We start from the raw sequence: 26,343 nt of genomic DNA, 5'->3' as shown, positions 1-26,343 counted from the left end.
TCTAGCTGAGGTTTTGAAATTTCTTCTTCTTTTTGTGTAAAAATGTCCTCCAGAGAAAACAAAAAATATACAGCAGCGTTTACACTGAAAGTTATTGAAGTTGCAGAGAAGGCAAATAACTGTCGCAGCAAGAGAATTTTGTGTTTCGGAGAAACTTGTGAGAGACTGGAGAAAGCTATTGAACCAACTTCAGACAATGCCAAAAGGAAAGTGAGCCAACAGAGGTAAACCTAGCAAGGGGCCACAATTGGAGAAAAAAATGTTGCTGAGTTGGTACTTGAAAATCGTCAAAATGGAAAATTTGTTAGTCATGAAGCCACCTGAATCCATGCACGAAACGAATCAAAGAAGGATGGATTTTCGGATTTTAAGGCGAGTGCTGGATGGTGCACGAGGTTCATGAGAAGGCATGACTTAGTGCTTTGGCAGATAACTAAGATTGAACAAAAGCTGCCTGTTGAACTCATAGCTAAGATATTACAGTTCCATCAGTTTGTAATCAGAAATCAGCAGAAGGAAGGCTACAAGTTCTCATGCATTGGAAGCATGGACAAACTGCCTATTACTCTCAACATGCCGGAGAATCAAACTGTGAGCCAAAAAGGAGAAAAGTAGTATTGGTGATAAACACTGGCCATGAGAAAAGTAGGATTACTTTAGTTCTTTCTTGTATGGCTGATGGCACTAGGTTAAAACCGATGTTTTTAAGACAAAAACTTTGCCAACGGAGAAATTTCCAAACAGAATTGTTGACCATATGCATCCACAAGACTGGATGGATAAAGGTGGATAATAGAAAATGGATAAAGGAAGTTTGGAATTTATGACCTGGTGGACTACGCAAGGAAAAGAGTTTGCTCGTCTGGGACCAGTTTAGACCACATCAAGTGAAGAATGTTGTGATCACATAACACTGACGTAACTGTAATTCCTGGCAGACTTACAAGTGTTTTCCAACCAGTAGATGTTAGCATAAATAAGCCTTTTAAGGACATGATGCGATTGAAGTGGAATAACTGGATGTGTGATGGAGAAAAAAACATACACAAAAGGAGGCAGTTTGCGGGTTCCATCACTGCCACTGATCTGTGAACGGATCATTGATTCATGGAAAGAAATAAAAGCTGACACTATTTTTAAATCATTCAAGAAATGTGAAATTTCGAATGCTTTAGACGGTGCAGAGGACAATTATCTATGGGATGACATAGATGAAGAAGAAGTGGATGATGTGCTACTTCTAACTACAGACAGCGAAGATGAAGAGGATCCATATGATGATATCATTCATCCTAATGATTAAGAAGCTTTGTTCGGTGCTGAAGATATTGAACATATGTGACTTTGCAGGATTTTAATGAACTTTTGTATTTGACATGTTTAATTTAAGATGTACCATGTAACTGTAATTTAAAGCCATATTATATTTGTACTTCACTTTTTGTATGTATAAGTAAAAGCTTACTAATTCATTTGTTTCTATTGTCTTTATCTGGTAATTACTGTAATTCATTGTGTCTTTATTTCTTTATTCATTTAGAGATCAACAGTATTTTGGACTGTAGCATGAATTTCAGCCCCTCAAAAGTGGTATCCATGTAATAGTCGACCCCATAAATTTAACCTTAAAGCACAGTCTAAAAATTCAACTCTTGCACAAGTATATGTGGTATGTTGTCAGAAGTGATATACATATCAATACAATGACTACTGACTGTTCATCATCAGTGATCTGAAGCCACTCAGTGACATCCTAGATCATGGCACCAGGGAAACAACTTACAGTCCTAGATCCATGCCTTCAAAAATCCCAGTCTGTTTCCTGAATTATAGAATTCTTTCATCCTATTGCTTTCTCCTACCTTGTGTACAGCGAAACCTGCTGAGAATGGGGAATGAAAGTGAACCCAGTTGAAATGCTAGGGAAAGAATCTGCTGTTCTGTGTATTATAGATAAGTATTGCTGCTTTAAGCAGTCTCATTTCTGTGGGTCTTGTCCTGTGCACATCATGGGTTGAGTACCTTATAAAGCATAGTATTAGAGCGTTCAACTCCTCTAACAGATGCCAAAACTTTTCTTAATTATTTTGAAAAGAATATTAGGTGAATGTCCCACTCATCAAAATGAGCAATGGTGACAGCGAATGGAATTTTTTTTCTGCTTTCTTTTTTCCTGTCAACATAAAGCACTTCCGTATCAGGAACAGTCTGGGCTAAGCATCATTTCTAATTCCTGAATAGTATTTTCATGTTTGAAATACTGAGATGTCGCCTTCTTTGTCATGTAGGTCACGTGCAGGATGTCTTGCTGATAATGGATGTTTACAAGCTTGCCTTGAGCTTTCACCTGGCTCGGCTAGAACAGCTGTGCCTGCAGTACATTGAGGCTTCCGTAGACCTTCAGAACGTGCTCACTGTATGTGAGAATGCCAATAAACTACAGCTGGACCAACTAAAGGTATGTACACCACTCTCAGAGGACAGAATGACCAAATACCTTTAACTAAGAATGCTGTTTACAATCAGTGTTCCTATCACAGAGAGTTAACCTCTTCCACCACACACTGCATTCTGTTTGAGCTACTTGGCCAATACTGAGCTACTGCCCAACTGCGAAATTAATACCGTCGCTGTTCAACTAATTAGCTTCTGAACAAGCTGCATAATGATTAACTTCATAGCTGACTCAGAGACTGCTTGATGATAGCACTTGCTGCCAAAAGTAGAAGGGTGCCCCATTCCTAAATGCTGACTTCATTTTCCTTGGATGTGTAGCATGCATCTTCTGGAGCAGTTCTGTTCTTGCAGTTGGTAGTAATGGGGTAGCTTTAGAAGTAGAAAAAGTGGTGCTCCCTGCTCATTCACCAAAATACACACAAAATGAAAGAATTTTGAGAGAAACTGGAATGATTTTAGTTCTTCTTCTGTTTCAGGAATACTGCCTAAATTTTGTGGTCAAAGAATCGCACTTTAACCAAGTGATAATGACCAAAGAGTTTGAGTATCTTTCCCCCTGCTTAATTGTGGAGATTGTAAGAAGAAAGCATCAGCCTCCGACACGGGTAAATTCCGATCAGCCTGTTGATATAGGTAATTAGTGTGAAATGAACATTACTTAAACTAGTACAAGGAATTATTCTGTGTGAGGCAAATATACTTTTCTTAACCAAAAGCAGAAATTGCTGGAAGATCTCGGCAGGTCTGGCAGCATCTGTGGAGAGAAATCAGAGTTAATGTTTTGGGTCCAGTGACCCTCTTTCAGAGTTCTAAAGAAGGGTTACTGGACCCAAAACATTAACTATGATTTCTGTCCACAGATGCTGCCAGCCCTGCTGAGATTTTCCAGCAATTTCTACTTTTGTTTCTGATTTCCAGCATCAGCAATTCTTTCCATTTTTTTTATACTTTTCTTATTTTGTTTTGGTTAACCACTTTTGTGAAGATGTCTAAAACATTCCCAGGCTACTGCTTTCTGAGGCCTATTGGTATAAACCAACTGTTTATTTTGCAATGGGGAGGTAGTTCTCAATATTTCTTCCTGAAGGTCCAATTTGTGTCTCGCACACTCTTTAGGTTGGATGAACTTGGTTTCGCCCCAAATTTACCTTTGACCACTCCTTTGTCTATCCAACTGTTCTTCCCTCTCTTTGAGCTCAACCTCCACCTATCTTTTACCCATTTCTCCCACCCCATCTTCTGTATAAACGCCATCCTTTTCCTAGCTACCATCAGTTCTGAAGAAGGGTCACTGGACCCGAAATGTTAACTCTGATGTTTCTCCACAGATGCTACCACACCTGTTGAGCTTTTCCAGCAATTTCTGTTTTTGTTTTGAATAGACTGAGGTTCTTTTCACTACAAAATCAAAGATTGAGGGGTTCACTAATTAGGGGTCTTTAAGATAATGAAAGAGTTTGATAGGGTCAGCAAAGAGTGGGAGTGCCCATTTGTGACTGGGATAGACCAGAATAAATATAAGCAATAATCACCAGGAAATTTAAGAGAAGCAACTTTACCTAGACAGTGGTTACATTGTGATAATTGTTACCACAAGGAATAGTTGAGGCGAATATATTAAATACGTTCAGGGAAGAGCCAAATACGCACAAGGGAGAATAGACATTTGTGTTGATGGCTTAGGCTAACAAGAGTAGGAGAAGGCTGATACAGTGCATTAACAGCATATATCTGTAGGTTTGAATGGCCTGCTTCTGTGCTGTAATTCCTATCTTAGATCACGGAGTATAAGATAATTTCACTTTTTGGCATTAAACTTGATGTTTAGGATTACAGTTGGCATATATGTTGATCCTGCTTTACTTCAAAAAAAAATGCAGTGCTTGAATTTAGAGTTAACCGCCATTTTCACCGCAAATGCATGTTTTACTCAACTTTATATGCGGGCATATGGAATCAAGTCAGTGAAATGGTCTGCATTGCCAAGATGATGTGTGGGGATTTACGATACACCTAGCAAGGAATGGACCTTCTGGCAAAAAAAAATGAAATATGAAGGTGGTGTCAAGCTAAAAGGCATAACATTTACTTACTCATCAAATAACCATGCTACAGCAAGGGAACTCCATGTTGTGTAAATCAGAAAGAATCACATCAAAGAAGATTTCCCAGACCAAATGAATCATGAGAACATGTACGCACTTAAATCAACCAAAACCAATGAGCCCAACAAAGATTTCTGAGCAACAGCTAGTTGGTGTAGCCCCTTTATGGAATGAAGTTTTTGCAGCAGAAGACCAAAAGACCTTATTGCCAGAATGACCGGTTTGTTATCAGACAACGACAAAAATATATCTCTCCTTCAGGTCAACCAGCAATATGGATGAAGTGTCTATGAATTTTGATGAACCTGGCAACTAAACTGTGGAGTTGAAATGTTCGAAAATAGTTCCAGAGTTTTATTGTAAACCACAGGACATGAGAAAATGAGATTAATGACAGTACTAGCCTGCATGGTCAATAGCAATTTTCAAGTATAAAGCATGCCTAAGATCAGGTTCTGTGCTGGACCTTTTGTGCATGCCTATGACCAGAGTTAGATGGATACGAATGGAGTGAAGTTATGGGTTGATAACATATGGAATGTGTAGCCCACTGGCCTGAATAAGAAATCTGGATTATTGGCATGAGGCATTCTCAGATGCCAGATAACCAATAAGGTCACCAGGCACCTGCAATGACATAACACTCCAATTGATGTTATATGAGGGGCTTTAATGTCTTCATTTCAATCTTGGATAAGTGCATCAGCATGCCATTCAGAAACAATGTTCATGCTGAATTGAATATGTGAATGGCTGACAGAAAAATACCTTTGCAAAAAGTGGAAATCCGCGTGCTGTACCACTTGATATTTTGTGTGCTTTCATCATCAAACTTGGGATGCTATCAATCACAAATTGTTATCAGATCATTCAAGAAAAGGGTAACTCTGAAACAGTGTGCCAAATCTGATCCAGAATGGGATTCTGATGATGGTGCCATAGCCAAAGAAGCTCAGAATGAAGTCAATAAACTTTGGTGTTGGATGCCAATGGCAATATATGCAACAATTTTTAAAACATCTTGATTGTGTTTAAAGGTATCCTTGTAGAACTAAGTCAAAACTAAAATGTGCAACTGATTAAAATTGATTCTTTTTTCTGCATTTCAAAATGGTGACCACCTATACACACCAACACCAGCATTTGGAAGACTTTTTCAGTGTTTCAAGGGTTGACTTGAATGCTGTAGTATGCAGCGTATATTAGTCTTGCTGTGTCTTTCCAATATATATCAAGAAACGTAAGTGCTCGTGATTGATTATATACACTGTCAGTCGAAGGGAATTTTTAAAATTTTGTTTGCTACAATTTGCCAGTAGGGCAAATGTTACTTGTAACTTCTTGTTTTACTTTCATATCAGGCACATCTTTGGTTCAGGATATGAAGAACTATCTGGAGGGAGCAGGCATGGAATTCTGCGATATAACCCTGCTGTTGGATGGTCATCCCAGACCAGCCCACAAAGCAATCCTAGCAGCCCGTTCCAGGTCAGTGACAAATGAAAAATAACTCCTCCACCCATTGCTTTGCAGGTGACTGCTGAACTTTCTCTTGGTAAGTTAGATGGTGCTCAGAGCTGAGGTCATTGCATTTGTCTTAATGGTGTCTTAAATATATAGAAACATGGAAATTAGGAACAGAGTAGGCCATTTGGCTCATCAAGCCCCTGCTGTCAGTTGCTCACTATGTCTGAGGCATGATATTTTAACCTGTATGTATCTCCAGAAGAAAGATGAAACTTAAAATGGATAGTTTAATCTTCACTCCTGGGCTCAATCCTCCTTCGCTATTTATCTCATTTTAAGAAGTCTTTGTTAAATGCATTCATATATAATTGGGAACTTTTTCACTACCTTGTTTATCAAATGTCTCAGCAACTCGGTGGGATTATGTAAATGAAAAATTTCAGTATACTCTTGTAATTGTACATTTCTATTCAACACATTCTTCAAAGGTATAAGTTGCAGAAAAGTGAAGCGCAAAGTCCATCCCTCTCTAACTTTATTTTGCATATTGTTTACATTACAAGAAAAGTAATGTGGCTTAAATCTGATCAACTAAGGTACTAACGTTGAGTCAAATCTTTCAATCTTGGGATCATCTTGATATATGACCAAAGGACTCAGTGGAAGTGTGGACCCACATGGCAGTTGTTCAGGAAGTTCCAATGGGCATTTCCCTGCTTCCGGGACCCTCCGTAAGCGTCTCCGAGCTAGGGTCAGAACCTTTAGGCTTTGATCAGGAATTACTCGGACAGTTAGTAGGAAATGTTAGTCAGATCTAATATCTGGGTAACTAGACACACTGCGCCTCCCACCCAACAACTGTGACTCCTAGCAACCACACAACTACCATTTGAACCACCTGACTATCCTTGTGAGCCAACCTGAGTACCACTCTATCCACTCGCTACCCCACTAACGTCCTTTAAGGAAGGAAGCTGCCATCCTTAACTGGTCTGGCCTACATGTGACTCCAGACCCACAGCAATGTGGTTGAATCTGAACTGCCCTCTGGGCAGTTAGGAGTGGGCAATAAATGCTGCCTACCTAGCAACGCCCTCATCCCGTTAATGAATAAAAAAACTTCATATTTGCCTACTTTGCACATCTACTTCCCTACCCTATCTCCTCCCTCCCCCATTCACTAATATTCAAAGACTGGAAAGTCCAACTTTAGGAAATATGCTCAAATCATAAGAACAGGTTTTTAAGAAGTGATTATCTTTAAGACGAAGGGCACCTGGATTGCGGAATCAACAGAATCTGCAGTTTATGTACTTGGAAAAAAACTAAAATGATTTGGAAGTGTGAGGAGCAGGAAACATTTTTTTTTTACATCTCATAATTCATTTGAACAATATTTTGTGTTCAAAAAAAAGCGGCTTAAGTCAAATACCAAGAACTTTTGCAGTAGTTAAGTCTCTGCTTACCATATGTGGCCATTTTTTTTTACATTGACGTCACTCTGTTCAGGTTATAGGTAGTCAGTTTTTAAAGAGTCACCAGTACAGGTTTCTTTTTCTTTCTTTCTTCAATAAAGAACATTGTCCTGTTCTTCAGTGTTCCTGTGTCGTGCAGGTCACAATTTTAAAGCTTGCGACTGCAACATTCTGGAAGCTGGAGTAGTTCAATTAGATTGCTGACAAGTTGGGAGGGAGACTCCAGAGAAAGGCTGTCTTTGTGGTATCCCAAGCATGGAACTGTTTCTGCAGCATCAGTATGAAATGATGAGGGACCGTGACTGAAGCAGATGTGGGATTCTGAACAATTTGTTTCTGTAATTTGGGACTGGAGTGGCACAAATTATATAAACGTATGCGTAGATTGGCGCAGATTTTTGCACATTTCATTATTTTGTGTTTATTTTTTAATTTGCGAACCTCATATAAAACAAACTGCTTTGAATAATATACTGTTTGTTACTGGGGAGTAATGGTCTCAGCCTGAATCTCCATTCTTTCCCCAACAATGTATTGCCAACCTAGCCATGCAGCTGCAGTAATGAGTAAGAGTCCAGCATGTACAGATTTATAAACGGAACCAAATGGAGATCCACTAAAATAAAAATGCAGTTAACAGTGAGCTTTAAAATATTAGTCGTAAAATCCCAACCTCCTTAAAAATATAATTTTATATATTACTTGCCTCCAGTGAATGTACCAGTGATTTTACCTTTGAACTGAATTCTCAAAGATGCTTGGATTGCTGTGCTTGAGCACAATGATTCTACTGTTGGTCTTGAAATTGAAAACAAAGCTGCTGCAGTACCATGTGGCTCAGTGGTTGACACTGCTGTCTCTCAGTGCCAGGGACCCAGGTTTGATTCCAACCTTGTGCAAACTCCACACAGGCAGTTACCCATTCTCCCCATATTTGCATGGGTTTCCTCTGGGTATTCCAGTTTCTTCCCACAGTCCAGAAATGTGCAGGCTAGGCGGATTGGCCGTGCTAAATTGCATGTTGTGTCCATGGTTGTGCAGGCTAGGTGGCCTAACTATGGTAAATGTGGGGTTATAGGGTAGGGGGCTGGATCTGTGTGGGATGCTCTTTGGAGGGTCAGTGCACACTCGATGGGCCAAATGGCCTGCTTCCACACTTTAAGAATTCTATTCTATATTTAGGAACGCATTGTTAAAACATAACCAACACACACAATTCAGATTTAATAAAGTTGTGTCAAAATTAGCCATTTCATATTCTCAATGACAGAATTAAAACATTTGAGTTTTTATAAATAACTAAACAGCAAGTTAAAACATATTATGCTAGCAGATTGGTTTTGATTTATTTATTGTGTTATATATGAGACTTTTGACCTGACACTGAATGTACAGTTATATGATCTTGTTTTAATAATTGGTTCCTGTCCGTGATGTTTTGTAGTTACTTTGAAGCTATGTTCCGATCTTTTATGCCTGAAGATGGACAAGTTAATATCTCCATTGGTGAAATGGTGCCAAGTCGACAAGCTTTCGAGTCACTCCTTCGATATGTGTACTATGGTGAAGTCAACATGCCTCCAGAAGATTCATTGTATCCTCCTTTACTTAGTACCACCATCTTTTCCTGACTATGCTTGCACTTCGAACAAAACGACACAAATTTATGCTATGTCATGCTATATTGAGAGTTCATACCTGTAGATCATGCTGTTCACATCATGTTTTTAATGGCTAGGACCATTGGAAGCTGGTTCTTTTTCCAAAGAAACATGAGGAAAATTTGTGAAAGCTGGAACGTGAGTCTCCTTGAATGGGTCTAGGGATCAGTCCAACCTGTTCCGGTTGACTTGGAAATAATCCGAGATATGAATGATTGAAAAATAAGAACTAAAAGGGGCAGATTTTTAAAAAAAAAATCATTGCAGACATGTGAACCTTCCTGTCTTATGCGGTTTCATTCTGATCAAATGAAGAGGGCACTCGAGTGTATACTTCTGCCACGCTGTTGACGCAGTGTTATTATGCAGCTGTTCCTTGAAGCTTGTCCTTTCCTGGTTGATGCTTTGTGGCTGGGAATTTTGTCGTCTTGACTTCTCGCTCAGCCTCTGATGCACGGTTACCTTCAAAGCTGTTTTCACGCATTGCACCATCCTGAGGGGCCTGCTGCAAGGACTCAGAGTCAATATCAAAATTCCTGAGTGTGTCCTTCTAATGCTTCCTTTGACCATCATGAAAGCATTGAACCCCTTCAGCTCTTGGTTGCCACTGTACTGAAGTCAGAGAAACTGTTCATCCATGCTGACTGCAGTAAAGAGTTGGTGCAAATCACGAGGAATGGGAAGGGTTTAGGACTTTAAAAATGGGATAGTTGCTGATAAGGAAAGAATACTTTGAATTTCCTGTGTAGTAAAATGTCAATTTGAACTTCTCTGAGAGAATCCAAATGGTATGCAGACATCCTACAAGGAGTCCATGACCTGGTGGAGTGGATTAGTCCTTTATCCCTCCTAACGGCGAATTGCAGATAGCTTTTAAAGGAGGCCTCCGAGGGAGGCTGATCACGGGGTTTGGGGTCAGGCAGAAAAATGACCATAGGAGGATAACTGTAATTGGGTAATCACTTTGTGTATTCAGGAGCATGATGAAAAGAATAGTGGTAAATGTTGACAGGCACCCTTTTAGCTTGCAATTGCCTGACTTGCTGTGTAGTTGAAGTAACACAAATGGCTGTTTTCAATGGTGCATGCAACTTTGAAAAGTTTTATTTGTACAACAATGAATCCCATGTGCATTGTGAGATAGGTTTCTTTGACTTATATCTACCAGATATTTGTTTTCAGCACCTTATTATTATGGCTTCACAAACAACAGACTGCAAGCATACTGTAAGCAGAACCTGGAGATGAATGTAACAGTGGAAAATGTTTTGCAGGTAACTTGCCTTTTCTACTTTCACTATGTATTCTATCACGTCCTGGTTGGACTATTGTACAACTTTAGATGAAAATCCAAATGGATATTTTTGTTGAGAATATTGCAAATGAGAAGTGTTCTTACCGTCTCATTGACCATGTAATTTGGAACTTTGTCTCTTTATCTAAGAGAGAAATAGCTATTTGTGTCTCCTAGCAGTTCTCCTATCTATCCTGCCATTGTCAAGCTTGTCTTGTCTTTGAAACTCATGCTTTCTTGTTTCTCCTCTCAATAAAGTGCTAACTGTTTCAGTTTCCCTTCGTGATGACTGTGCTAACTGGTGGTTTAAATGGCTTCCTCTTCTAAACTTTTGTCCCCTTGCCTATCAAAACAGCTGTCAGCACAGCTTTCTTCAAAACATTCACTCTCAAGCCTTCTGTTGATGTAAACTTCTGCCCATTCTCCAACCTTCCTTTCTTCAAAAGTCCTGGCATGTGTTACCATGTAATCCTTTGCCCATTACTCCTGAAATTTCTTCTTCTAATCTCTTCACTTAGGTTTCCATATACATAACACCACTGAAATGGCCCAAGCCAAAGTCAAGAACAATATTTTTAATGTCTGTGACCATGGTACTTTTTCTTTCCTTTACCTCTCTGACGTCTCTGTCCTGGGCAACCACACCAACCAATCTGAAGCTTTTCTTCCATCACCCAGATCAGCTTTTGCTTGGTTCCACTCTTACCTCTTTTTCTGCAGTTGTAGCCAGAGTCTCTCCTCCTGTCTCTCACTCTCACTTTGGAATCCTGCAAGGATCTATCCCTAAGCCCCTTTACTTATTTCTTCTCCTTGATATGATTGTTCACGTATGCACTCATGCCATCTACTTCTAATTCCATCGTTTTTCATGAACCTTTCAGTGTCTCTCTTCTCAGACTGCTTATCAAGCATCAGATTGCAGTGATCGGTTTCAGCCCTTTCCAATAATTCCCAATTTGCTTCTTACTGATTTCATGAAATTCAACTACTAACCTTCACTTCCAATTGCATTTCTTTTCTCTCAAACTCTGCCTACTTCCACTTCAACCCCATTCTGAACTAAGTCTGTCCAGAGTTTTGATCTTTGATAACTGTCCCAATGCTAAAATGTCAGCTTCCCATTATCTGTGAAGTACATGTTTATCCAGATCATTGGTGCCCAAATCTTGTCTTGCTCCGCGTATCCCCATTTGCTGATGTATGTTGGCTGCCAGTTCTCTGTTGGGTCAAGTTTTTAATTCTGGCCTTAAATTCTTTCATGGCCTCGATGTTCCCTATTCATATTACTTCAATTGATCCCACAATAGCCACCACCATCAGTTTTGATTCAGCCTCTTGTCCATTTCCTTCTAACTTTGTTACATTGGTCTCTGCCTTCAGCTGCATAGATTCTCTGCTTTGGAAATTTTTCCCTGCACTTTTTTAAGACGTTGCTTACATCCCACGTCTCTACACAGCCTTTTGGTCCTTGCTCCTTGTAACTCTTCCTTTATCCTCTCTGCTTTTTCGTTGCACTCTGGATGTTTTCCGACATTCAGGAACTGTATAAAAATGAGTGGTTCAGTTTACAAAACCACAAATAATCCCATAATTATTCTAAAATGTTTTCTTGTCTCTTCAGATTCTGGAAGCAGCTGATAAGACTCAGGCTTTAGACATGAAGAAACACTGCCTCCACATCATTGTACATCATTTCACCAAGGTAGGTAGGACTCTGTTTGGCTCAGTGAGAGTCTGTTGTCCTTTTATACCATCGTGGTTGTAGCAGCAAAAAGCCTATCCTTTCAATTCTGGAGAGACTGCGATCTGCCTGCTTGGACGAATCTGGAATAGAATGTCACAATGAGTTGAAAATAATCTGACAAAAAGCGTGTCACTGCTTTAATTGTTGTGTACTTTATCCTGTGTTCATAATATGGCTTTGAGTTTGTCCCCCAACTCCTGTCCTCCTCCTTCCTGCTGTGCTTGTCTGACTGCCAGCCTAGTATCAATTGTTGAAACTTCCTATCTCAACATTAGCAAAACATGAAGGATTTAGCTTTCACAGATGTGCATCTGGCACTCATTTCCTTAAATATCTGTAGCTGCTTGGTTTGAGTCCAACTGTGCCTGATCTCAAACTATCGACACAAGCACCTTCAAGTTCTAGATGTTAGAATCATAGAATCCCGACCACGTGGAAAGAGGCTATTTGGCCCATTTGAGTCTGCACCAACCCTCCGAAGACCCGGCATCCCACCCTATGCCCATAACCCTACAATAACCATGGCTAACCCACCTAGCCTGCACGTCCCTGGATACAATGGGAAATCTAGCATGGCCAATCCAACTAACCTGCACATCTTTGGACTGTGTGAGGAAACCAGAGCACCCAAGGAAAAGCACACAGACACGGGGAGAATATGCAAATTCCACACAGACAGTCACCTGAGGCTGGAATTGAACCCAGATCCCTGGCGCTGTGAGGCAGCAGTGCTAACTACTGAGCCACCATGCCACTTCATGTTGCCCGCATGTCTTTTCCTCTTCTCCACCCCCATCCTGTTACGCCCACTCGCTCACACTCTCTCTCACTCACTGTCACTCTCTCTCTCTCTCTCACACACACGCTCACGCTCTCTCTTCATGTGCCACAATAAAATCCACACCCTCATTCAGCTCAATATGTCTCTAATATGGTTCTAGCCCGATCTCAATCTATCAACACAAGCACCTTCAAGTTCCAGACATTAGAATCATAGAATCCCGACTGTGCGGAAAGAGGCTATTTGGCTCATTGAGTCCGCACCAACCCCTCGAAGAACATCCCACTCAGACCCAGCAATCCACCCTGAATGCAGCTACCCAGAATTCTGTGGCTGAATACTTTTTCACATATTTGTCATCCTCTGTGGTTTTGGTGCCTCTTTTGAATCAACTTCAAAGCTCTTGGAAATAAATCCTTCCCAACTCAGCTGCCCTTGCATGAGGGAAGGATAATTTTAGAGGAGGAATTGGCACTTGGGTTGTGCAAAATGCATTCAAGCGGCTGCTTCAAACCAATCTGGCCAAAATCAAGTTGCTTCCATGTTTTTGTGTAGCTTTTGAGTATGGCTCAGACAGACGAAGTGAAGGCATTTAATATTAGCAAATATCATTATATATTGGACAAAAACCACAAACATCTATAACTTTTCTATGTATCAAGCAACAAACATGTCTGGTTATGTTAATCTGACACTATTTGGGGTCTTGAATCAGTCATTTTTGTCAGCAGCTTTCACAACACCTTTGGCACCAAACAAAACTCATTTGTGTTTGCCCCTACCAGCAGTCTTGACTTTTATCCCCTCTAATAGATGTGCCTTTAAACCATTTCACATGGAGTGCCCTTTGTTGCGATCTTTTCCACTCCAAAATAGGTCTAAATGCAATAGCAAGAAACCACATTTTTCTCCATGTTTTCCTTCATGTGGAAAATTCCCCAGTGTTTTGTGCCCAGCTCGGGTCTACTGGATACTACTTCTACTCCAGCAATTGCTCTGTAATTGTACATTTGCCAGCAGTATCCATTCTTGTTGACTTTTCTTATTTGTCTCTGATCTAACTCCCAAACAGCTCAAGCTGAAATTAAGAGTTGACAGTTTGCAGGAGCTTGAGTTCTGTTGCACAGTGATATTACATTACAGCTCCTCCCCACTTGCGCTTCCAATTCTCCATAGAGAGAGGAGACATCAAAGATTCTTAATAGTGAAAGAGAAATATGCTGTAGTTTACTCCATGTAGTATGGCAATAATATTAAGATTTGCACCCAAGACAGTGCTTTGAGAAAATGGGCCCAAAAATTGAGAGATGAGTATTCCATTCAGCAGTAGAGTTGTCACACTATGACTGTTCCAGATGTAAGGGTAGAGTCAGCGAAGGTGTTATTCCACTATTCTGAAATGCTGAAATTGCAATGCACTTATTTAGAATTCAGTTTATTTACATGGATTTTTTTTAAATTTGAAATTTGTTTGAGAATACGATAGACATATTTGGTGCAAAAGTCAGTTGTATTCAGCACCATAGTTTTACAAATTTAACTAGTATTCTGTTTAGTCATTTGATGGTACAGAACTTGAGTATTGCTGAAAAAGACATGTTTTGTTGAAGCACATCAGGATACATTGCAAGGGGATAACCAAAATTACTACTGCATGGGAGGGTAGTGCTGACTGGTTGGCAAGTGGATTCTCATGTAGAGAGGCATTGCCATGGAAAATGAACTCATTAACGCTGATTGGTAGTTAACAGTCGGGCTGGATTACAATTTTAAATTTGGCTGATAGGTTGGGGCAATGCCCTGAGAAATGAACCAATGATTTGCTGTCAACTTTTTAAACCGTCATTTGGCATTAATGGGTGCATTCTCATGGCAACAGTGCTATCAATCAGAATGTACTCTCTGCATTCTCCCTTTATAATAGTATAAATGATAATTTTTCTCCCCTTGAATTTGTGATCCGGTGAAATATGCTGATGGGTTCAAGATGAAAAGATTTGACGAGGCATATCTTACTTTTAGCAATACCTAAGTATCCATTGGTCTTATCTCTGTTCAGATCAGGATCTCATTGGATCAATGTGATTAAAATGTATAATATTTCTCCTCATCAGTATCGAATGGTATTGTGACACTTGTATGTTAATGTGAAACAAAATATTCATTAAACTAAACACTTCAAGACACAAGTACGTTTTCATAAACATACTATCTGTGAATTTTCGAAGGCTTAAATATGTACTTTTTTAAAAGTTGCTGAAACATTCTGAAGGTGTATACGTGACTGGTGAAAACCTTTGAATGTTTGAGCCAAAGTATTTGATTTTGCAGCGTTGTATTTTGCCACAGGGAAAGATGTATCTTTGATCTCATTAGCATCACTGTTCTAAAACTGATGTATAACCTGATATTGGTGCAGGTATTGACTTCCTATTTCAAAGTGAAACATATTTTCAACGTGTTATTTGTAAATCTCTGTGACTTGCTGTGCAATTCTCCAGCAGAAGCATTTCAACTGCAGGGTGTACAGCCTGCTCCATCAAAGCACCATATGGTTTTAATGAAATGAGGAAAAGAACGTCATGTAATTAAATTGCCCTGTTTTTCATTCTTTAACTCTGAGGTAAATCAGTGTCTTTGCTGTCGAATGCTTCTGCTCAGATTAAGTGTCTTATGAATTGGGAATAATAACAAAAGGTTATTCAAGAAACCTAAGAGAATATTGAGCACATTGCAGAAAATTTGAGGTTAGATAACTGGATAGTGAGAAGGTGTTAAAAGTGTTCTGTTTCACTCTTCTAAAGAAAGGATAACGTCCGTGAACAATGGAGAATGTACAATATCCAGACTGTTACTCGTCTCAAACCCATACTGCATCCCTCTAGCTTTGCAAACTACATCCCTATCATCAACCTCCCTTTCTTCTCCAAAGCCCTTGAATGTGTTTGAAATGCGTGCCCATCATTTCTGAACATCATGGGCTGAATTTCCATCATTTATCATGAGCCAGGTCTGTTCTTGTGTCCTCAACCCACTCTGAGACAGGGTTGTTGGGAGAAGCCATCAATCACCTGCAATTGTGACATCCTTTAATTAACACGGAGGCAAGTTCCTTGCCCAGTTGTGGGCGATGGGTGCAATCTCGAAGCTGGACGGCCAATCAGAAGAGTTCCTGGCTGCATATAAAAGTAGTAACTGGGAGGGCACTCCAATGAGAAGGTACCCAATCAAACATTTTTTTAAAGTATTCTTTTTTAAAAAAAAAGGCAAAATGTTGCCAGGCCACTGTAATGTAGTACTCAGTGGATAGACATAGTTTCCACTATAGAGGTGGCCTTTGGCTGCATCCTCACCAGGCACGTCTGACACCCTGGCCTGTTCCCAATACCAGCAAGGCTCAAATTCAACCCATGTTTAAATTCTTCTGGTCAAATATCCATCACTTTGCAATGTTGAAATGGCCCTCATTAATGTCACAAATTGCATCTTCTGTGACTTTTCTGTCTTTGTGATCTGTATGTAGCCTTTGATATGGTTGATCGTAGCATCTCCTCCTTTGTCATTTTTATCTTTATTGTTATAACTGAAAAATCATCTACAAAGGCTTCTCTACCTGCTCCTACGACATTACCTCTTAAATCCCCATAGTATCTACCCTTGACCACCACCTTTCTTGTCTATGTATTGCCCATTGGTCCCATCAGATTCTACATTTATGCTGAGAAATCACAGCTCTACCTTGGTACCAGCTCACTTGGCCCCCTCCATAGCTTCTGATTTATCATACTACTTGTCTGATTCTGGATGTACAAGCATTTCTGATTAAATGGTTGAAGGCCAAAACCTGTTTCCAAACCACTGACTCCATCCTACCGTCTAGCAATCTGAGAGTAAACAATCCTGACATCTCACTTTTAAAATTCTCATCCGGTTTTCAAAACTTATTTCTAACTTCGGTCAACTCTGCAACCCTTGAGATCTCTGCACTTTTTCAATTCTGGCCTCTTGCACATTCCCTATTTTAATACTGCCCCATTACCTCAGTCACCTAGATTCGTAGTTCTAGAACTCCCCCATCCACCTGTCTAACGCTGAAATCATATTAAGACATTTCATAAAACCTACTCCTTTGAACAAGCTTTCGTCATCTGTGCTAATATCTCATGTTATGCAGTATCAAGTTCCATTTAATAACACTTCTGTAAAGCACCTTGGGATGTTTTATTACTTTAAAAGTGCAATAAAAATTTGAGTTGTTGGCCACAAATATTTACATGAACATCCTGGCACTGATTTCTGATGCTGTTCAGTAGTTCATTTTGTTGTGTTGTAAATAAACATTATGCTTGTTAAACAAATTCTGTATGTAATAAATTTGAAACAAAAATGACACCAACAAAATACTGTATTGAATCCTTAAGAAACTTTACAATTGTGTGACTACTCTGCAAAGGCAGCTTTAGAATTGATTTGTATTCCTGTAGTGAATATGCACCAAGTAGGAGTTCATGTACTACCATTCTGTAGTGCAGATGACTACACACCATTTAGCTATACCAACAAGCTATTGGATTCTCTAAGACCTTATTCCATAGTCTTTCATATTCCTTGATTTAAAGCTGTCCTAACAATAAACAATTTGAGGGATTCACACTAGCCTGTCGTTCAACTCTGTGTAAGATTTTCTTCTAAATAATATCGTTATTTATACAGTTGTCATGATGCTAAACTAGTGAACTGCCCCCATTTTCTCATTGTTTCATATGAATTAATAATGCAAAAGTCTGTTCAAGAATAAATTAGTTAGGAGAAATCATTAAGACATCTTCTGGAAATGTGACCAGGCAAGAATTTTACTCAGGTTTGAATGTTAAGGAAGTTTTATCCTAATCCTAAATAAATACCTAGGGAAGAGCGGATGCTGTAAATCAGAAACATAAACAGAAATTGCAGGAAAAGCTCAGCAGGTCTGGCAGCATCTATGAAGAAAAGTCAGAGTCAACATTTTGGGTCAAATGACCCTTCCTCAGAACCTTCTCTCCACAGATGCTGCCAGACCTGCTGAGCTTTTCCAGCAATTTCTGTTTTTGTTTTATCCTAATTCTGTAGTTGATTATTGCTTGTTCATATTTGCTGCACAAGGTCATGATTTCAATTCCTTCATTTTTTACAACCAATGGTCCATAGTAAACAATCATTAAACAACTGCAGGAATTCTTTACCTAAAAGTAAACTACATCTTAATGTATGACCGCTTCCCTCCATAGAATACCCATAATATAGCCTCTGTCTTGGTTTCTTCATTTACATTGATATTGCTTTCTATAGGTATTGGTGAGTGAAAAGTATGCTGAAAAAAACTCATCTGCATTGAATTGTAAGGAAGGATTTTCTTGTTGGCATTGTAACTGATACCAGATAGTCACCTTTGATTTTGTAAAAAATAGTTTTCTAATAAAGGTTCCAAGGAAAATGCAGAACATCAACCTGAATGACGAAGAGTGATCATAACATTCTGCTCTGACCGCTATTGCTTTTGGAAGGATTGGGAAAAATTGTTTCAGCCAGATCAATCGCCAACCATTGAGCTTTGACAAACCCTACAAATAATTTCCCCATCCATTTTGAGGATCCTGTTTACTAATTCCTTCCATACTGTCAGGTAGAAGCAAGAATCTCCAATAAGAACTCAGCAAATTTGCTCAATGACTTGTAAAATGATTGATTGGTGAAATATATCAGTAATTATTAAGACTAGTGGAAAGGAAAAGGTAATCATGCGTCAAAATCTGCAGTGAAAGCAAGACAGACTTGCAATTGTATTGCTTAAACAGACTTCTGTGGATGCAGTAATCTAATTAGTCACCAAATACTACGTTTCTTGCAATTGTATGACAGTGCAATCCAAGTCTTTGATCCTTTGTTGGACAGATTTTGGGAAAGTACCCTTAGTTATTACTGTACTTTGAGAATGAATGAGACAAAAGATAGATTTCTTCACTGAGGTTATTAGTTCCCCTATGGTGGTGTATGTTAGAATTCTAAATTGTATCATTTTATGCTTCATAAAATCACAATAGCCTTTGTTTATCTTGCGTCCACCTTTTTATTTGTCATGAGGCCTAATGAGGAGTCAACTTTGATGGGAACATATATGACTGCTTCCCCACCCCTTTATAAATTTTCGGATACATTGACCTGTTTTATGCCAGACAAGAATTTGTTTAGTTGTTGGAGGATTATGTGAAAAATTTGGCAGAGGTCCTGAAATCTTCTCTGGTACTGAACAACTACTTTCTGTTTTACTCTGGTATGTCACATTGATGCATATGTGAGATATAATCTATTGTAGATCATTGTCCCATCTGTATCTCTTGTATTAGTAATTGAAGAGTGGGTATTTCCTGGTGTTGCTAAAGAGTATTTCAGTTTTAATTTTTGCTACGTGCCCCGCTTGTTTTCCAATTTCTTAAATCGATTTTTTTCTTCCCTTAAGGTCTCCAAGTTGCCCAACCTACGATCCCTAAGTCAAGCACTACTTCTAGACATCATCGAGTCATTAGCCAATCATATTTCAGACAAGCAGTGTGCAGAGCTGGGCTCAGATATGTGACAATTAATCTTAAACATTAATTCTCAAATTGTTTTAGAAACTTCGCTCTCTTGTGATTCAGACTTGTAGTATTTATTATAAATATTTAAATAAAATTATTTTAAGTAGGACCATTAAAGATATTAAGTTCAACAATTTAAAGTTAGCGTTTGAGTCAGGTCTTTGGCTGGTGATAATGGCTGGATAAGTAAACTAAGTGTTCCACCTTCTTGTTTGCTGGTTCGAACACAATAAAGGTGCAAAGTAGCTACTTTTTTAAGAAAACTAAAATGACATGGAGAAATTATCATCCTTCACTTGTAAGAGGACTTACACAATTAAGTCATGAAATGTTTTAAAAATAAACCTTCTTTAGCACTTGTTAATTTCTGTGCTACAAAGTAATTATTTAGCAAGATTATTTCACTTGGTCATATATATTCTTATATTCTCTTTTTTCTCAACTTCTAGAACTGGCAAAAAAAAATTCTAAAATTAGAATGAATAAGACTGACATTCCAAGGTGCATTCAATTGTCACAGAGGTATCAGTCTCAAGGCCTGGTAGCTTTGAGTTTCTCTAGTTCTCTGCTTATTGTCAGGTGATTATCTGAAGATGCAAACAGATTCCAGGATTTTAACTGAAGCACTTTCAACAATGTCAGCCAGAATGTTAGTTGATTAATACTGTGCAAGTGGTTTAGTTTAATGGGATCTGATGTCAAAAAAATGCCACTTGGTTCTCACCAGGCTTCTCGATTGGCAACCTTTTGTACAAAACTTGAATGAGCCATGACATTCATTATCATGACTGTTGTAACAATGTTTACAGGAATTGTATAAAGATGTGTTCATATGTAATGTGATGTCTGGTGTTCTGAAAGTGTGAAACAAATTGCATGATTTCATTAATTTTACACATGTAAAAATCTGAAAATAGGATCATTAATGCGGATTAGGTTGGAGGTTTCATGTCCTATCCTGGTGGCAAATTGCATTGATTCGTCCCCTGGCTGCTATTTCTGTTGCTGTTTTGCATTGCATCTTGGTCATGTTCAGAAGACTTAATATAAAGCATCATTTTACTGTTGAATATGTGAAAATTTATACAAAGAGGTTTCTTTATAACCCATCTGTTAGAGGTGAAGCATAATCTTTGTCGAAGATCCTTCATTTTAAAAAAATATGCAAATAAACACTTGTATAAACACTTGTAGCAGATTTGGAAAGGTTGTACGGTTCACTTGTTCATTAAGCTGTACCACCTGCTTCTGAGGCTAACTAAAATTCCCAAGTTTTAATTCACCAAAAGCAGTCTTCAAACAACCTTCTTGTGTTGTTAATTATCATCCTTGGAGTGAGAATGACTAGATGGTATGCGTGTTGATTATTACATACATTTGGGTCGGTTAGCTCAGTTGGTTGGATGGCTGGTTTGTGATGCAGTGTGATCACAACAGCATAGGTTCAATTCTGACACTGGCTGAGGTTACCATGAAAGGACTCTCCTTCAACCCTCCCCTTGCCTAGGGCATGGTGACCCTCGGATTAAACTACCACCAGTCTTCTCCCTCTAATGAAAGAGCAGCCCTATGGCAATTTTACTTTTCTTATTTACATCATCTTGCTTTCACGCTGAATTTACAGTTTGTCATAATTACATCATGTAGTTGAAAGTTAGATCCTAAAGTGAATGAAGAAAAGTCCATGACTACAACCTACAAATGTGGTCACAATGGCTGTGTCACTGAGTAAGAGGCCGTGACCCTTCTAACAGTGCGTCCCTTTGAACACTTAATTGCTGCAAAACTGATCACTTTTTGAGGTTAAGGGAGAAAGGAGTTAAGACCAAGGTGAATGTTTTCTGAGAGCTATTGAATGAAGTGATCAAAAATTCACTTTTATATTTGCTTTATATGTTACAAAATGTTTAATTGTGTAACTGTAATAAAACTATGAAAGTGTATCATGTAACCTGCACATTAATGTTGCATTATTCTGCTATTAGTGCTTCATGCAAGTTCTCTTGTGTAGTATTCCTATAATTATAAATTAAGCTGTTATCAATTTATATTTAATTGTTTTTTTTGTATAGCACAATGATAAATCGGAAATATAAGTGTACTCTGTACAGCAGTGAAACCATGGGACTGATCATATAACAACATATATTTATCTTTATGGAGCAATGAATAGAACAAAGGATTAGCCAACAGGTTGAGGCTAAAATACACATACTGCATAATTGCAATGATGCTCAGTCTACAGTTATGTTTCACTGTATGGTCTTACGTCAGCTCTGCCTTTTGAGATATAGGACCGTGCAAAAGAGTTCATTCTAAAAGACTGAAGAAATAAGGTTGAATTACCCTGGATTGCTGTCACACAGAAGCAGATGACAAAGACCAAGGACAGGAACACTCCACGTTTCCAGGGTTTTCAGATAGAAACCCTTTTTTTATTTCAAATATCTAGATTACAAATTGATAATTTATAATGACGGGATCCTCAGTTGTGCCTGACCCAGCAAGGAATGAACAACTAGTATTTATGAAAGAAGTAAGAGTTTATTAAGTAAAATGTCAGATATGGGTGAAGCCTTTGCGTGACATTATCATCAGAAAAGGCCTCAGGATTCCTTGAATGCTGCCAATGCAGACCATTTCTGTCTTCTTTAAAATGACATTACATTGAATTGTGTGACAGAAGAAGTACACCACATCAGCAATGGTGAAAATGTGCCAGTGAAGATTCTTAAGATATTAACTTCTGTCTTTAATTATGACTGTCTCATTATTTAATATGAAGTGACCTCTTTTATTGTTTATGGATGAGGCTCAAGTAATATCATCTCAGCCTAGAGACAAATGTCCATCACATTTTTTTTTGGCTCAGGAATTATATTCTATAGTGAACAAATAACACATCCTTTAAGATAGAGAGCAACTTTACAAACAATGTAACATCCCTTTATCAATAATATAAATTGTAAACATTTTACACAAAACTTGCTAATCTACTTCCATGGTATCAAGGTAATTAAGAACATATTAGAATAATTCCTAGCATACTTTCAGTAAAATAACATTTTTTTAAATCTAGATGTTGCCTACAGATGTGGTCAATAGATCAATGTAATTGCAATTGCAAACCTGAGTCGAATTCAAAGACAATAGTTTTTGTTTAAATGTACAGTGTCATACTAAGCTAAAGCTGCTGAGTTCAAACCTTCTGTTTTTTTTAAAAGTTGACAAAAATATTAAATTGCACAGTGTAATTAAAAAAAAGTTTGTTTTGAACTTGACAAACTCTCGTCCAGGTAATTGCTGTGACAGTTTGCAGCCTGTTTTGACTATTACTTGTGATGTTCAGCAAACATAACTTCAAACTGCACAATTTAAAAGAATAGCCAAGTTAAAGTCCTAAAGGATTACTTCAAGCCAACATAGAACCCTGAAGATTTGTAGCATTACAGGTCAATATATTAAGCGTCTGAATTTACGGTACTAATGACTGCCTGTTAACTTATGATGCTTTGGAAATCCCCAATTGAAACAGCAATACTAACCTCACTTGCATTCTAAAGCAGAGGTTACAGCATCGCTAATGTGTGGCATAGATGGTCTATCATAAATCATCAGTTTTATCAGAGACAGGTGGGTGGAAGGAGTATAAAACAGTAAAACTCAAAATTATTTCTCCACCTTGAAATGATAGGGTTTACAAATTCCAAATTGTCAGCAAATTTGGATCTATATAGAAGTTTGTGTTGAGTTTCAGGTGTTATGAACCTGCACCACTTGAACTGCTGGGATTCCTCGGGTCAATTAGTTCAGTTGGCTGGATGGTTGGTTTAGGTGCAGAATGATGCCAGTAGCGTAGGTTCAATTCCCACACCTGCTGAGGTTCCCATGAAAGAATCTCCTTCTTAACCTCTTTCTTCACCTGAGGCATGTAACCCTCAGGTTAAACCACCATTAGTTATCTCTCTAATGAGAGAAGTACTCCTATGGTCCTCTGGGACTATGGCAACTTTACCTTTAGTAGGACAATCATATATCCTGGATGGTAGCAAATTATAAAGTAATCTTTCATGGTGGCTTGCTAATGGTTTGAATAAGAAGTCACAAAAGGCATGATTTGGCACAGATTTGGATGTTGTTGGTGCATCAATTCCAATTAAAGGAGCAACAGAATCAAATCACTGTGTCTTTAGTAACAAATGTCTTTAAATTCAGGTACAAATTGTTAAAGCTCTTTGATGATTTGTTGAGAAAAAAGCAAAAGACAGGTTACTGTGCTGTTTGGAAGTAAGTTAATGTGTTGAGACCTTTGAAGGAAAAAGGCATGAGAGTATCTACTAAAGATACTCTATAGGGATTGAAGGTATTCAAAGTGTAAATATGGAAATATTCATTTTAATTAATGGCAATCCAAACAATTTTTTCATTTATGTTTGTAGAACCCTCTCATGTTGAGTCTGGCTGTGTTACAGCACAAGTGAGCACAAGCACAATTTCACAAGTAATTATCTAGATCTTGGTATGCAGAGAACAATTTCAAAGTTTGCAGACAACATGAAACATGGAAGACTGTATACTGTGAGGAGGACAGTATAGAACTTGAAAGGACATAGACAGTTTGGTGGATAAAGTGGCAGATGAGTTTCAATGCAGAGAAGTGTGAGATAATGCAGTCTGATAGGAAGAACGTTGGAAGAAAATACAAAATAGGGGACACAATACTAAAGGGGGTGTAGGAGCAAAGAGACCCGCCTGTTGGTGAATACATGATTGAAGGTGGTGGGACAGGTGAAGGACAGTAAGTACAGCATACAGTATCCTCAGCCTTATTAATAGGGGAACAGTACATGAGCAAGGGGGCAATGCTGATCTTGTAAAGATGATTGTTAGACCATATTTTAGGAAGGATGTGAATGCATTGGAGACAGTGCAGAAGCAACTTTTATGAATGGTTCTAGGGATAAGAAATTTCATTTGAAGATAGATTGAAGAAATTGGGACTCGTCCTTGGAGATGAGGAGGAGAACTGATGGAGGTTTTCAAAATCATGAGTCAGGGTGGATAGGGGAGAAACAATTTGCACAAAAAGAAACAATAATTAGCATACATTTAAACTAATTTGCAAAATAAAGGGTGATATGAGGTAATTAGTAAGAGTATGAGTAACATTATCGGGAAGTATTGTAGAAGCAGGTTCAATTGAAGCACTCGAAAAGATTGGATTATTAATGTGTAAAGATCTGAAGCGACACAAGGTACTAATGCTCATTTACAGAGTTTGTGCAGACATGATGGGCTGACTGGCCCCTTGAGCTGTAACAATTCTGATTAGCTGTGGCGAATGCACTTAGAATGTGCTAAGAATTCACAAAGCATCAGTACATCTTTTTTCATTTTTTTTTGACTTATTATCATCAAGTGATTATTAAACACTATTACAAATCAAAGAACGCTAGAATTGTCCTGCACTGGATGTTTAACTGGCCCATTTAGGCTCTGCCCGCTCTCTGGTCTAGCACTAATTCTCTGTTGTCCCGCAATTGATTTCTAAGGAAGGGAGCGGGAAGAGCAAACAAATAATGCTGGAGATACAGTATCAGTGTTTCCAGGCTGGGAGCACTCTGTTCACACAGGAGGCGGGCGGGGCGGCTTGACCTTACCAAGATGGCTGTCCAGTGGGGTTCCCCCCCTTGCACCGAAGACCTCACAACAAGCCGTCTTCCGATTGGTGGTTGGGTTGTTGTCAACGCATGATTGGTCCGTGTGACTACGAGTCACGTCCTATTGGTTCGTTCTGCGAGGAGGGAGATTTGATTTTGGATTTTTGAAGAAAACGGAAAGAGAAGGTTCGGGAACGTCCGAGCGGGAGGAGAGCCCGACGTCCGGGGCTTTGTTGGAGCGGCACCAGAGCCGTAGGTTCGGGCCCAGTGGTTTTGTTGGAGCTGGAGCGCTGCCGCTCTCTGCAGAGGTGATGACCGGACCTGGCCCGGCGGGGTCAGGGTGAAGCTGGTGCCGATCGGGCCCCTGATTTCACTGGGCTCCCTGTATGGTCAGGCCGCTTGGGGTGGGAACCACTTACTGAGTATTGTCACCACAGGAGAGAAAGTGCCTCTGTGCTCCAGAAAATTGGTCCGAATACTATTCTCAGGATAACTCGGAACTCCGCTGTTTGTGCTGTGATATATTTAACCGCGGCTTGGTGTGTAATTATGGAGCAAAGCTTCACCATTGCGACGTCTCCAAGAGTGTCTACAGTGTTGTCATACAATCAGCAATAGCCCACAGAGCCCCTCGAGCCAATAAGATCATAATTGATCTGCTTTAACCCTAAATTCACATTCACGTCTACCCCGAAACCTTTCAACCCCTTTCTTAACAAGAATTAAACAACCTCAGCCTGAAAAATATTCAAAGATTCTGCTTTTCAGGATGAGATTTTTCAAAGACTCCGGGCTCTCTGAAAGATACTGAAGGCGCCCAATTTCTGTTTTAAATGGGTCACTCCTGTTTTTATTCCCCCAACAGTGACCCCCTAGTTCTAGATTCTCCCATAAGAGGAATCATCCATTCCACATCTACCCTGTCAAGACTCCTCAGGATTTTCTATGTTCCAATCAAGTCACCTCTTGTTCTAAACGTCAGTGCATACAAAGCCTAGCTTATCCGACCTTTTCTCCTTAAATGACTCTCCCGTGCCAGAGATATATGGAGCTGGAGAATCTGAGACAACAAGGTGCAGAGCTGG

At 39.0% G+C, this 26,343-nt stretch overlaps 2 protein-coding genes across 2 annotated transcripts in view; both read left to right on the top strand.

Annotated features, from left to right (window-relative positions):
- The window catches only part of lztr1 (leucine-zipper-like transcription regulator 1), a 63,829-nt gene extending 42,948 nt beyond the window's left edge, over window positions 1–20,881 (top strand). Inside the window, exons 15-21 of the mRNA XM_048611609.1 lie at window positions 2,289–2,458; window positions 2,934–3,090; window positions 5,924–6,050; window positions 8,949–9,098; window positions 10,334–10,439; window positions 12,081–12,161; window positions 19,481–20,881. Coding sequence (XP_048467566.1) covers window positions 2,289–2,458; window positions 2,934–3,090; window positions 5,924–6,050; window positions 8,949–9,098; window positions 10,334–10,439; window positions 12,081–12,161; window positions 19,481–19,597 — 908 coding nt within the window. The 3' untranslated portion in view covers window positions 19,598–20,881. The remainder of the gene's footprint in view (window positions 1–2,288; window positions 2,459–2,933; window positions 3,091–5,923; window positions 6,051–8,948; window positions 9,099–10,333; window positions 10,440–12,080; window positions 12,162–19,480) is intronic.
- Window positions 20,882–25,340: 4,459 nt separating this feature from the next.
- The window catches only part of LOC109928128 (mitochondrial fission regulator 1-like), a 14,812-nt gene continuing 13,809 nt past the window's right edge, over window positions 25,341–26,343 (top strand). The window contains exon 1 of the mRNA XM_020528132.2: window positions 25,341–25,566. The gene's annotated coding sequence lies outside the window, so the exon portion shown is untranslated. The remainder of the gene's footprint in view (window positions 25,567–26,343) is intronic.

This window comes from Rhincodon typus, chromosome 24 (assembly GCF_021869965.1).
Source record: "Rhincodon typus isolate 14 chromosome 24, sRhiTyp1.1, whole genome shotgun sequence".
Lineage (NCBI taxonomy): Eukaryota > Metazoa > Chordata > Chondrichthyes > Orectolobiformes > Rhincodontidae > Rhincodon > Rhincodon typus.
This window is presented reverse-complemented; position numbering and strand designations above follow the sequence as displayed.